This window comes from Sarcophilus harrisii, chromosome X, assembly GCF_902635505.1.
Source record: "Sarcophilus harrisii chromosome X, mSarHar1.11, whole genome shotgun sequence".
NCBI classification, from domain to species: Eukaryota; Metazoa; Chordata; class Mammalia; order Dasyuromorphia; family Dasyuridae; genus Sarcophilus; species Sarcophilus harrisii.
Window position 1 is genome coordinate 761,007 of NC_045432.1, and position 14,558 is coordinate 775,564.

Genomic DNA, 14,558 nt, shown 5'->3' on the forward strand with positions numbered 1-14,558 from the left:
ACCAGCAGAACATCAAAAAGGGGTGGATGGCCTTTTAATGATTTGGATATGCTAATGATCTACCACCCCAGGTTGTGGAGATAGGAGTTGATCTGTTTCCCCAAACAACTCCACAAAACCATCTCAAACTGCTGCCTTTCCCTCCAGTCCTCTCTTGCCTCCATCTGGGTCCAGGCCAAGTGCTCCCAACTCGAATCCATGGTTAGGCGAGTGATACTCTACCTCCTCTTCAGTCTCCTCTTCCCCAACCCTACCCGCTTTCCTTTTCCTCTCTATTCCCTCTGCCCCTGTCACACTTTTCTTTGCTGGTCTTTGCCTTTATGGGTTTTTGCCTCCATATTCTCTGTGCTCAATTAAAATGTGATTGCCAGTTTGTTTTCTGGGGCCAGTTGTGGTGTCTCCTGGTAAGTACTGAAAGAACCAGGTGTGCCTATTCCCATTTCATAATTTCACCAATTCATTATCACTGGGAGAACTTAACAACAGCAGCAGCAGCCAAATACAGCTATCATCTTTTTAAAAAAATGTATTTATTTAAAACTTTAATATAAAATAGAAAAACAAAAAAGAAAAAATTGGCATGTGCACAGAGAACACAAGAAGATTCAAAATAGGAAACAATAATTTTCCATTTCAAGAAAGCGTATACAATAAATACTACATCATGTATTCATTCAGAACTGGCCATCTTTGCTTTCTTCTCGATTTTCTTTTGTTCTCTGCTGCACTTTTTATTTTAATATTTTTCCCCTTCCCACCCCTACTAACTCCAAGCAAACTATATATAGTTAAGCATGGATATATTTATGCATACATACATACATACATTGATACATCTATACAAACACACATGCATATACACATATACCTGCATGCACACATGTTAACACGCATACATACCAACATATACATATACCTATAATACACACACATATACATTCATTCTTATATGCAAACATATATACACATGTGCATATATGCATGTACACATGTGCACGTATGCACAAACATATAGTACACATACACACAATGCATGCATACATACATATATATGCAATACATGCATCACATGTACATATACATAAATATCTATAACCATATACATATATACAAATCTACACTCATACACACTTATCTAAGGTTGTACTACATTTGTCTGTTCTGTTTCTCTGAAGGTGAATAAGATCATCCTTTTTAGTCCCAAGTCTTTGTGTTTTTATAAATCCACCAACTCATCATTTCCTACACCACAGCAATATTCCAACCTTCTACTATCTAGTTGTTTTAAATAGTCTAAAACAATATTAATACAGCTGACATATAATGTAGACTTTGTATTTTTCTTTTTTAAATTGAATCTAATTTAGCTTTAACTTTGTTCGAGATCATCGATTACCATGCCTACTTTTTTCCTAATACATTCTACTCCAGATCATTATAATGATGTTTGTATATATGTCTTTGTTTCCTATCCCTGCTTGAATGAAAAGATCCGAGAAGAGACTCCCAAAACAAAAGCTTTGTAGATGTGGGAATTGGATAAATATTGCACATTGCACATATTTTCAAACCAACCTGAAATCAGGTATGCTGATTTATAAATTTGCTTTTTTTGTTTTTAAAATTTTTTTTGATCTATGAGATGACTCTCTGGGAAGAATAGGAAGGATTCTGTGGTGATGTCAAAAGGAATCAATTAAAAAGTTGTTTTAATAAAAGCATTTTTAATGAAAAGGATCAATAGCATCTATTTAAAGCTATCAGCAGGTATCAGATGTAATGGGGATAAACAAGAAACATCCCCAATAAGACTGAGGTGAAACAAAGTTGCCCACTATCACCATTAATTCAATATTCAATATGTTAGCTTTGGCAATAAGAGCAGAAAAAGAGATTAAAGGAATTAGAGTAGGTCATAAGGCAAATTATCACTCTTTGTAGTTGATACAATGATACACTTAAAGAATCCTAGAGAATCAACTAAAAAACTACTGGAAATAATTCACAACTTTAGCAAAGTTGCAGGATACAAAATAAATCCACAGAAATCATCAACATTTGTACATATTATCAACAAAGCAGCAAGAGATATAAAGAGAAATTCCATTTAAAAGAACTGTAGATAAATAATATAAAATATTTGGGAGTCTACCTGTGAAGGCAAAGTCAGAAACTATGAACACAACTACAAAACAGTTTCCACACAAATAGATCTAACCACCTGGAAAAATATCAAGTGCTCTTGGATAGGCCGAGTAAGTATAACAAAAAAATGGCAATATTACCTAAACTAATTTATTTATTTTGTGCTATACCAATCAAACTCCCAAGAAATTATTTTACAGAAAAAAAAATAATAACAAAGTTCATCTGGAAGAACAAAAGGTCAAGAACTTCAAGGGAATTAATGAAAAAAAATGCCAATGAAGGTGGCCTCACTGTGGCAGACCTAAAACTATATTATAAAGCAGTGATTATCAAAACCATTTGGTACTGGCTAAGAAACAGAATAGTTGATCAGTGGAATAGGTTAGGTTTACAGGACAAAATAGTCAATAACTATAGCAAGCTAGTGTTTGACAAACCCAAAGACCCCAACTTTTGGGATAAGAATTCACTATTTGACAAAAACTGCTGGGAAAATTGGAAACTAGTATGGCAGAAATGAGACATGGAACCACACCTAATACCATATACCAAGATAAGGTTGAAATGGGTTCATGATACAGGCATAAAGAGGGATATGATAAGCAAATTAGAAGAACAAAGGATATTTTACCTCTCAGATCTGTGGAGAAGGAAGGAATTTCTGACCAAAGAAGAACTGAAGGTCATTATTGATCATGAAATAGATAATTTTAATTATATTAAGTTAAAAAGTTTTTGTACCAACAAAACCAATGCAGACTAGATTAGAAGGGAAACAATAAATTGGGAAAACATTTTTACATTTAAGGGTTCTAATCTATAGAGAACTGACTCCAATTTATAAGAATTCAAGCCATTCTCCAATTGATAAATGCTCAAAGGATATGAACAATTTTCAGATGAAGAAATTAAAACCATTTCTAGTCATATGAAAAAGTGCTCCAAATCACTATTTATCAAAGAAATGCAAATTAAGACAACTCTGAGATACCACTACACACCTGTCAGATTGGCTAAGATGGCAGGAAAAGATCATGACGAATATTGGAGGGGATGTGGGAAAATTGGGATACATCGTTGATGGAATTGTGAACGAATCCAGCCATTCTGGAGAGTAGTTTGGAACTATGCCCAAAAAGTTATCAAACTGTGCATCCCCTTTGATCCAGCAGGGTTACTACTGGGCTTATACCCCAAAAAGATCATAAAGGAGGGAAAGGGACCCGTACGTGCACAAATGTTTGTGGCAGCCCTTTTCGTAGTGGCCAGAAACTGGAAACTGAGTGGATGCCCATCAATTGGAGAATGGCTGAATAAATTATGGTATATGAATATTATGGAATATTATTGTTCTGTAAGAAATGACCAGCAGGATGATTTTAGAGCGGTCTGGACATGAACTGATGCTGAGTGAAATGAGCAGAACCAGGAGATCTTTGTACACAGGAACAGCAAGATTGTGAGGTGATCCACTGTGATGGACGTGGCTCTTCAGCAAGGAGGTGATTCAGGGCAATTCCAATAGACTTATGATGGAGAGAGCCATCTACACTCAGATAGAAGACTGTGGGAACTGAGAGTGAACTACAACATCGCATTTTCATCCTTTTGGTTGTTGTTTGCTTGCATTTTTTCTTTCTTATCTTTTCCACTTTTGATCTGATTTTTCTTGTGCAGCAAGATATGTATACATACATTGGATTTAACATATATTTTTAACACGTTTAACATATATTGTATTACTTGCCATCTTGGGGAGGGAGTGGGTAAAGGAGGGATTTGGAACCCAAGGTTTTGCAAGGGTCAATGTTAAAAATTATCCCTGCATATGTTTTGAAACCAAAAAGCTTTGGTAAAAATGCATTTTAAAAGGTATTAAAAGTATTAGAATTCTCATTGGCTCAGAGAGTTATAGGCTCTGGCTACTGATAGTGCTTTCTGGTCAACTAAGTAGAAAGAAAATTTTCTAAGCCTTCTGTTTCTCAAATTAAAAAGTGGAAATAATGCATTTCCTCCATTACCAGACAATTATAAGGAAAGTATTTTCGCAGACTTTACATTTCTATAAAGTATATTTTTAAATTTATCTATACTATATATTTACATTTATATAACCTAGTAAGTATAACTCCAGCTTAGGAGAAAAACACATCATGATCATAGGAACATCCCTGTGAAGCACTGCCTAGGTAATAATAGTTAGGCGGGCTCAGTAGATGGAGCTGTGGGCCAGAAATCAATGGAAGCCAGAATCTGTATTAACAAATATATCTTTTCTACTGTGCAAAGCACTGGATTTACTTGTGACATGCTTGGTAAGCAGGAAAACCGATTCCCTCTCACCCCAAGCATTTATTAAGTGTACACTATCTGTATGCCAGGCCCTGGGGACACAAATACAATTTTTCAAAGCTTCTGTCAAGAGAATCCACTATTGAGGGGCTTATAGTCCAATGGCGGGGGGTGGGAAGAACAAGTACAAATCATTAAGAATCTACAACATGTGACATGCAGGTGTTAGGAAAGTGAAAAGGGCAGACTCTTCCTTCAAGGAGTTTATCAACGAGGAAATAATATAAGACAAAGCAAAACTTGAGCCTGGCCATCATGATAATCATAGACCATAGGAGTTTTTGCCATCTCATTCTATCCCATTTTGACTTCAGTAAAGTAGTAGATGGAGGGCTACGCTTAAAGCCAAGAAGTCCTGAGTTCAAATCCCACTTCAGACCCTTCAGACTAGTGGGCTGACCCTTTGTAAGTCACTTAAAATGCCTCGGCCAACACCGGACAGATTCTGCCATAGGAAACAGTGAAGGTTTTCCCCCAGCCTGACCTGTAATAGGCCTGCCTGTGAAGGGTGATTTTAGGAAAACAGTTAAGTGTTCACTGCCATCATCCTAAATCTCTCCCCCGCTCACCTGTGGTTTCCACTCGTTCACTGTGATTCACTGTGACATAGTGGAAAGACATCTGGTTTGGGATTTAGAGTCAGCGAGCCTGCCTCCCTGCCCATTTCCTTCCTTGGCTCTCCTTTCCTTCTGTCCTGGGCTTGATGAAGCCCAGACTGCTTTTTTGCAGCGTTGGAAGAGGTAACCTGAACAGAGTCTTTACTAATTTGGGGTCCCTAACTCAGGAATGCCAACAGACAGTATGCAGATCACTGTTGGGGGCCACCCACCAGTACCCCCTTTCTTCTCCAATAAGAAGAAAGAATCTGTCTGCCACTTGTTGAAGGGAGGAGGGAGGAGAGGAAACAGCATGCTTGTAAAGTAAAAGAGGATCCCAATATGAACCCGAGGCAGGAAGCTTAAGGCCAGTTCTTGCATCCCTACTGGGGCTGTGGAGGCTGGTGGGGGGGAGTGCCTGAGGAAGTGCATTAAGGAGTACTGGCTTCCTCTCCTTTCCATCCATCTGGATTCTAACTTGCCTGAATTCCCTTTTTCTGTTCTGAATGGACGGGGGGGAGGGAGGAGGATGCTGACGGGGGCCCTGTGGGAAGAAAGGATCTCAATATGGGCTCTGAGCAGAAACTCTTATCCTTGAGACTCATGAGTCCCTGTTGAAAAAGACTTCAAGATGGCGTCAGCTAGTCTCAACCACTGGTTGCTATAGTGACCAGTCTGTTTCCATAGAAACCCTGAATCCTGCTGAGATAACTCCAAGAGGAGAGAGGTGGGCTCCTTCCCCCTTTGCTCTAAACAGCCAGGTGGGCTATGCTTCTAAATCCCCAAGTGTCACAAAATAATAGGAACTATGCTCATATACCCATGTTCAAACGTGTGGCTAGAGGGATATGTGTGTGTGTGTGTGTATGTGTGTGTGTGGTATGTATGTATGTATGTATGTGTGTGAGTGTGTGTGTGTGTGTGTGAAGCATCAGCTGATCTAAATCAGTAGTTGCCATGGTCCCCTGTTTGTCTCCAACCAATTCTGTATTGATGCATTGCTGAACCCCATGCCAACTCCTTTGCAGCCCTATGTTATTTTAATATAATTAATATAATTCAATATAATGTTATTAGAATAATACAATTGTAATAATAAACTATAATACTAATGATATTATGTATAATATGATATGACATAATAGAATATGTCATGTAATATAATATTATAATATAGTAACAAAAAGAGGAGGGGGCTTCTGGTTCTGAACAGTTGGAAACAGACAGTAACCACTAACTTGAGATGCTAGTATACAGAAATAGAATTACATTTGAAAACTGGAAGAGGGGCAGCTAGGAGGTGCTGTGGATAGAGCCCCAGCCCGGAAGTCAAGAAGGCCTGAGTTCAAATCTGACACTTAACACTCCCTAGCTGTGTGATCCTGGGCAAGTCTCTTAACCCCAATTGCCTCACACAAAAAAAGCCTGGAAGAAACTGATAAAAATGCAGAAGTAACTTTTACCTCACTCATTTTCTGCTATTCTCTTTCTCAATAAACTGTAGATGAAGCTATCCTTCCCCAGTCCTTCCCAGAGCTCCACAGCTCTGGGAGGTAGTTTTCCTTACAAACCCATTTTCATGGATAATGGAATAATGGAAATCATGGGGAAAAAAGTAGAAGGCTAGTCTGTGAGTCAAACTCTGTCCATTACTTGTAAGGTAGCTCTAAGTGAATATAGCATCGATTCTGGAGTAAAGAAGAAACTCAAGAAGCCTGGATTTTCTGTGGATTTTTCAGGGTTTGTTTTGGACTCTAGTTGCATCATTGCACAAATGTGAATTGCATTGCTACCCTGTCCAGAAATCCGGCCATCATGTCCCAAATTGAAAGCTTATGGGTCATCTGTCAAATCCATTTTACAAATAGGGGAATCAATGATTTGACACCCCCTCCCCCCATCACATAGGTCCTCCTTAATAGGATCAGGATGAGAAGCTCAGTTGTATTAGTAAGCTGAGAGAGAGAGAAAGAGAGAGAGAAAGAGAGAGAGAAGAGAGAGAGAGAGAGAGAGAGAGAGAGAGAGAGAGAGAGAGAGAGAGAGAGAGAGAGAGAGAGAGCTGTCCCTTTTCTAAGTTCCCAGGGCACTTGCTGCTTGGGCAGAGCACTGGGCCAGGACTCAGGAAGACTGTGAAGACCGAGTTAGCACCCTGGATACCTTAGAATCAGCCAGAGTCAGGATAAGCTAAAGTCCTTGATCTTTATTTTTTTGTCCAAGTGAGAGGAATTGATGCAGGAATCTCTACCTTCCTCTCTCGAAGTCACTCTGGCTTCTCTTACTCCACCCTCTAATCCCTCCTACCATTCTCTGTATACACCAACAGATCAAGGCAGCACAGGATAATGGGAAGGACCATTTTCCAAGCAAATGCTAATGGAGTATTGTCCAATGAGTAATTAGCCTTAAGTGTTTGGCTATCCAAGTGCATCTGCTCAGTTTCAGCTCATTACAGAAGATGAGTTCCAATTCAGCTTCAGACACTTCCTAGCTATGTGATCCTAAGCAAATCATTGAATATCTATATGCTTCAGTTTCCTCAAGTGTAAAGGGGGGGGGCTAATAGTAGCACCCACCTCTGAGAGTTGTTTTAAGCTATCTGTGCTGGGCACAACAGTAGATACTCAATAAATGCCCTGCCCATTCCCTTCTCTGCCACCCCCACCTCTCTCGCACACAAATACAATCTGCTGTTGTCAACTAATCCCAACAGCATAGTGATACTTCCAGGTCATATTGCTCAGAAGCGATGGGGCATTAGATTGGAACCCATGTGTTTCAACTTTAGAGATTTTCCTACTGTCCCTGGCCAGGCTCCTACCATGTCAATCAATCAGTCAGTTCAGCATTTGGTTAGGAATTGCCATGCTCTCGTCTGGAGATGATGGAGGCACAGACAAAAGTGAGATCCCAACCATCAAGGGGCTTCTATCCTAATGGGGGAAACTACCTGGACATGAACTGGTCTATAAGGAGCCCAGCAAAATCAAAGCAGGGACGAGATTATAAATCCCTTGGATGTCCTGTCATCTGTGTGGAGGGGCTAAAGGCAGCCCATGAATCTGTTATGCTTCATGGACCACTATCTGGACACTTTAGCATCCCAACTCCAACCAGAGCCAGAGCTGGAAGATGTTGTGACAAAGGCAAAGGTTGTCTATTTCTGTATTCAGTCAGGAGAGAAGGAAAGAAGGAAGGAAGGAAGGAAGGAAGAGAGGGAGGAAGGGAGGGAGGCAGGGAGGCAGAGAAAGAAAGAAGGAAGGAAGGAAAGAAGGAAGGAAGGAGAGAAAGGAGAAAGGAGGGAAGAAGGAAGGAAGAGAAGGAAGGAAGGAAAGAAGAGAAAGAAGAAGGGAGGGAGGAAGGAAGAAAAGGAGGGAAGGAGGGAAAGAGGGAGGAAGATAAGGAGAAAAAGGAAAGGAGACAAAGAAGAAAAGAGGGAAGGAGGAGCAAATGAAAGTAAGAAGGTAGGAAGGAAAAAAGGAAAGAAGAGAAGGAAAAAGAGAAGGAAGAAAGGAAGGAAGGAGAAAAAAGAAAGGAAAGAAAGAAGAAAGGGAAGAAGGAAGGCACAAAAGTAAGAAGATAGGAAGGAAGAAAGGAGGAAAGGAAGGAAGAAAGGAAGAAAAAGGAGGGAAAGAAAAAGGAAGGAAGGAGAAAAAGAAAAGGAGAGAGAAGAAAGGGAAGAAGGGAGGAACGAAAATAAGAAGGTAGGAAGGAAGAAAGGAGGAAAGGAGGAGGGTAGGAAGGAAGGAAGAACAGAAAGAAAGAAGGAAGGAGAGAGGAAGGAAGGAGAACAGGAATGGAAGAGGAAGAAAAAAGCAAGGAGAGAAGAGGAGAAAAAAAGGGAGGAAATAAGCATATATGAATCATGCATCATGTGCCAGGCATGTGATAGCTTTCCAACTGTAATCTCATCTGATCTTCACAACCATCCTAAAAAAGTAGGTACTATTACTATCTCCATTTTACAGTTGAGGAAACTGAGGTACACAGGTAGTGACTTACCCAGGATCACACAGCTAATAAATACCTGACTGCAGACCCAGTGCCATATCTACTGAGCCACTTGGCTTACACCAGATTGCCGGGAGTTACTGACAAGCAGTATCCCTCCAAAGTCCCAGGAAGCTTAGTGACCCCCAGATCACACACCCTGCTCCCATTCCAGTTCCTATAGCCATCATTCAGAGGAAGAAGCCCCGTGAAGAGGTCTGAGGTCCCAACCGCCTGTGGGCAGGTGAGCCCAAGATGCCTTGGAAGGGCATCCCGTTCTAGGCAACTGGCTCAAAGAAAGTCCCCCTGCCAGAGCTGCCATGCGGACCCCATCCGGGACGCTGCCCAAAGCCCAGCTTCCTTAGCAGCCACAGCTACAAAAGAAGCAGAAAGCCAGGTTCTCCTCAAAGTCCTTGCCACCCATCAGATAGTTTTATCAATTGAAATGACACTCGGAAAGATGCATTTCCAACTTTTCCATTTATTTTGACTCGCATCTGAAACTTCCTAATGTACCGTCTCCTTTTTAGAAAGTGAACTCCTTGAAAGCAAAACCTGCCTTCGTTTGCTATTTGGGTCCCAGCACTTAGCACCATGCTTCACACATAGTAAGCACCCCAAAAATGCTCGTCCATTCATCCATGTCCCAAATTTGTTCAAGTCCCAGCTCTGCTGGGCAGGAATAGAACTTCTCTTTGCCTAACTAACACATAATCACCTAATCCATGCACACATAAGGCCAGTCTTGTTCCCAATTCAAGAGCTCACAGCATTTTAGAGCTGAGGGACTCCCAAAATCCAACCCTCATTTCATAAATGAAGAAACTGAGACCGGAGCAATAACTTGTTTAAGATCCCATAGCTTGTTACATTTTGATTACCCTGCCCTCAGTAGCTCTGGACAAGTGACTCAACCCCACTGAGCCTCAGTTTCCTCATCTTCAAACGGGGATCACAGGACTATTAGGAGTATCGAATGAGTTGAACCATGTAAAGTGCTTTGCAAACTTTCCAACCCTTGACAATTCTGAACCATCAGAAAGCAGTGGCAGCAGCCAGCAAGGCCCAGAACAAACTGCAGATTTCTTAAATCCCAGTCTAACACTCTGGTTGATAGAGATCCCCATGGCTGACCACGGGGCACATCAGAAAAGATCGAAAGAAATCAAACCTATTCTCACTGACTTGGAAAGACCCGAAAATCTGATTTAAAAGGCAAACAGACCTTAATAGGAAAAAAATCTCTTATCAAATAAATTGTCAAGGAGGAGTCAGCAGGATGTCACTCAAGGCCAAGAGCAAATAGCTTATGCATTTAGTTGTTTTTTGGAAGAAATACCCAGATTAGAGATAATAGCTTTAGAGGAAATATAAGGCAAAAGTCAGCTCTTTCTATGACTCTGCTTTAAAAGGCTAGAGTCACTTTCTTCCTGTTAACTAGGTCCTTTTTATCTGGAAATCTCTAATTTATGACTGAAGTGCCAGACCAAGTTTTGCATCCCATGACTTCTCCTGAATAGTATTCTTTTCCCCAGCTCATTGAAATGAATAATTTGAATAGGCAATAAACAATAAATAAAATTTATATTCTGAATAATGTATAATTTGGAGGTGTGATTTTAAAAGGGTTGCAATTGTTTTCCCCATCAGATATATATATATATGTATATATGTGCATATATATATATATATATCTATTTTTTTTTTCCCCCTGTACTGGGATTCAATTTCTTTGGACCGCATTTCCCTCTATTTCATTTTTTCCCCCCATAGTTTTTGGAATTTTTATTAAAGCAATAATTTTATAATCCAAATTACATTTCTTTGCTCAGCTATCATTTGTTGTCTAAAACAGTGGTGATATTCTGAGGTTTTCCACGGTAAATAATTAAGAGATTAAAGAGAACCCTTTAAATTTTTGTACTGTACCAAAACCTCCCCCTCCCCCATCAAACATTAATTTCTTTTTATATTTGACTATTTGGGATCACTTTTTGTTTTTGCTTTAAAAGGAATAGGTAATCTAGGACCAGCATTAAGTTTGCTAGACCTGGCATTTGCTGGGTACATCAAGGTCAAAGTTTCCTTTCCATGTATTCTTTATTTCATATTTTGCAATGTTTTTTTTTTTTTTTTTAAATTTTATTTCACAACATTTTAAGTCTTTTGATGTTTCTTTTCTGTGAGGAAGCAGACCTTCCATCCCCCGGTCCCTCATCTTTCCTTTTAGACAGGAGGCACGTCGGGAGCACTGTTGACCGCTTTCTGGGCGGCCTCTTTCGCCTGGTGAGCTTGCAGCACCGCCACCGCTTCGTCGACCTTGGACCGCAGAGACTCCGGGGACTCGAGCATGTGGAGAAGCTCCGAGTTGTCGATCTCCAGCAACATGCCAGTGATCTTACCGGCCAGGGTCGGGTGCATGGCCTGGATGAGCGGGAACAGCCGTTCTCCCAGCATCTGCTTCTGCTCCTGTGGAGGGGCGGCGGCCAACATGGAAGCCGTGAGCGGCTCCTGACCCTGCACGTGGACGGCGGGCTGCTGCAGGGTCACCTGAGGCGGCGGGTTCAGGTGCTGCTGGGGATTGCGCACGCCAGCGGCGTACTTGTACTGGGGCGCCGAACGCACGGCTGGGGTCCCCGCGGAGGCGGACCCCGCGGCCGCGCGGGGGCCCATGCTCTGCGAGGTGGCGTTGGAGACCCGGGAGGACATGGCCCTTGGCACCTGCGAGGAAGACGGCCTCATGGTCCCGAACGGGGGCCTGGGAGCCGCCGGCCGGATGGCCCCGGGCATGTTTTGGAACGGATGAGGCCTGGCCCCCTGGGCCGTCCACCGGGGACTGGGTCTGAGAGGGGCGATCTGGCCGGGGGGATAGTAGGCGGGGCGGTTCTGCGCCTGGGGGATGGCCGCCATGAAGTAGCCCGAGGGAGGCTGGTAAGGGTTGATCACGGGGTTGGGCACGGCCCGGACGCTGGCCATCCTCTGCATGTACTGGTTCGTGAGGTGGGCCTGCCGCTCCTCTTTGCGCTGGGCCAAGGCTATGTACAGGGGCTTGGTGGCCACGATCCGGCCGTTCATCTCCGTGACGGCTTTGGTGGCCTCCTCGGGGGAGGAGAAGCAGACGAAGCCGAAGCCTTTGCTGCGGCCCCCTTCCATCATCACCTTGGCGCTGGTGATGGTCCCGAAGGGGGAGAACTCTTTGCGCAGGCGCTCGTCGTCGATGCCGTCGTCCAGATTCTTCACGTACAGGTTCACCCCCTGGTACCTGGTGATGCGGTCCTGCTTCATCTGCTCGAACTTGCGCTTGAGTTCCGTCTGGCGCTCGACCTTTTTCTGAGCCCGGCCCACGTAGATCTTCTTCCCGTTCAGCTCCTTGCCGTTCATCTCCTCCACGGCCTTCTGGGCGTCCTCGTGCCTCTCGAAGTTCACGAAGCCGAAGCCTTTGGACGTGCCGCTCTCGTCCGTCATGACTTTGACGCTGAGGGCGGGCCCGAACTTACCGAAGAGCCTCTTGAGCCTCAGATCGTCCATGTCCTCCCCGAAGTTCTTGATGTAAACGTTGGTGAACTCTTTGGCCCTGGCCCCCAGCTCGGCCTCCCTCTCTTTGCGGGACTTAAAGCGGCCCACGAAGACCTTGCGGTCGTTCAGGAGCATGCCGTTCATCTTGTCGATGGCCCTCTCGGCCGCCTCGCGGGTCTCGAAGTGCACGAACCCGTAGCCCTTGGAGCCGTTCTCGTCGCACACCACCTTGCAGGACAGGATGTTGCCGAAGGCGGAGAAGGTATCGAACAGAGCCTTGTTGTCGATGGACTTGTCCAGGTTTTTGATGAAGATGTTGCCCACGCCGCTTTTGCGGAGGGAGGGGTCCCTCTGGGACCACATGATGCGCACCGGCTTGCCCTTGATGACATCGAAATTCATGGTCTCCAGGGCTCTCTCGGCATCCGCCGGCTGCTGGAAGTTGACATAGGCGTAGCCCAGGGAGCGCCTGGTGATCATGTCCCTGCAGACGCGGATGGAGAGGATGGGCCCGGCCGGGCTGAACTTCTCGTACAGCATCGCCTCGCTCACCTCGGGGTGCAGGTCCCCCACGTACAGCGAGGCCGTGGGGTAGCTGGGGGCGCTGGGGTGCATCTCGCCGCCCGCCGCGGCCGCCGCCGCCGCCGCCGCCCGAGGAGAAGGAGGAGGAGGAGGAGGAGGAGGAGGAGGAGGAGGAGGAGGAGGAGGTGGAGGAAGAGGAGCAGCAGCAGCAGCAGCAGGAGGAGGAGGAGGAGGAAGAGCAGGAGCTGCGGCGGGAGCAGGAGAAGGACCAGGAGGAAGAGCAGGAGGAGGGCCACGGGCCGCCGCCGCCCGAGCTCTCCGGCAAGAGGTAAGGAACGGCTGGGGGGGCCCGCAGTCTGGAGCCGGGGTGGGGGTTGGGCGGGGGGAGGCCAGGGGAGGGAGGGGAGAGAGGGCGAGCGCGGAGGGACAAAAATCTACGGGAATCGAAAACCGCTCCACGGCGGCGGCGCGGCGGCGGCCGAGGGAGGGGGCGACGGCCGAGGGAGGGAGGGAGGGAGAGAGGGAGCGAGGGGGCGGTGACTGGGCCGGGGGGCCGCGCGATCGGCGCGCGCGTGGAGGCCCAGAGCGGGGAGGTGGCCGAGGTCCAGGCCGGCCTCCCGGGGGGTCCCGCTCCCCTCCCCCTCCCAGTCTCCTGGGATGGAGTCCTAGGAGACCGAGGAGCGAGAAGGAGGGGCTGCGGGGGCGGGGGCTTGAGGGACGGGGGCGGGGCGGGGAGGAGGTTCCCCCAGAGACCCGGCCATTTCTTTCTCAAGCGGCGGAGGGGGCTCGGACTCGAGCGCGCCGCCGAGCTCTGCTGGCGGCCCCGGGTTCTCCGGGATCGGAGGTGCCCGCATCGATTCCCCCACCATGATTATCGGTATGGGGGGTGGAGGGGGGGGGTACAGCCCCGCGCTCCGAGGCTCGAACCCAACCTCGGGCCCGTTGGGTGACTCCGGCCGCACACTCCGCCTGCCGCGCGAAACGGGGAGAACCAGGGTCCCCACCTCCCAGGATCGGGGAGAAAATAACCGTAAAGCGCTCACTGCTTAGCACATAGTAGGTGCCCTTTAAATGCCTGTTTCCTTCCTGCCTGTCTGTCTCCTTTCTTTCTCTCCCTCCTTTCTCCCTTCCTGCTGCTTGACCGTAGGCAAGTCACTTAACCTCAATTTGCTCACCGGTAAAATGGGGGAAATCATTTCAAGTTTTTCAAATCACTCATTTTGGGGCTGAAATAAACCACCGTGTGTGTGTGTGTGTGTGTGTGTGTGTGTGTGTGTACTGGGCACTCACAAAGAATTCCTGGCCACACAGGGAACTTGAAAGGACAAAGGTGACAAAGGATCTTTAAGGGGCTTGCAAAAATGTCAAAAACGATCTTTTATTTTTTTTTTGGAAACAGGCAGCTGGGTGGATAGAGCACGGCCGGGGAACCAAGAC

The 14,558-nt window shown here is 45.3% G+C and overlaps 1 protein-coding gene across 1 annotated transcript; it reads right to left on the reverse strand.

The window, feature by feature from the left end:
* Positions 1–11,233: 11,233 nt before the first annotated feature.
* LOC100913560 (polyadenylate-binding protein 1) lies at positions 11,234–13,291 on the reverse strand. The gene has a single exon (XM_012553571.3). The coding sequence runs from the start codon at positions 13,212–13,214 to the stop codon at positions 11,310–11,312; it is 1,905 nt and encodes a 634-aa protein (XP_012409025.1). The 5' UTR covers positions 13,215–13,291; the 3' UTR covers positions 11,234–11,309.
* Between the last annotated feature and the right edge of the window lie 1,267 nt (positions 13,292–14,558).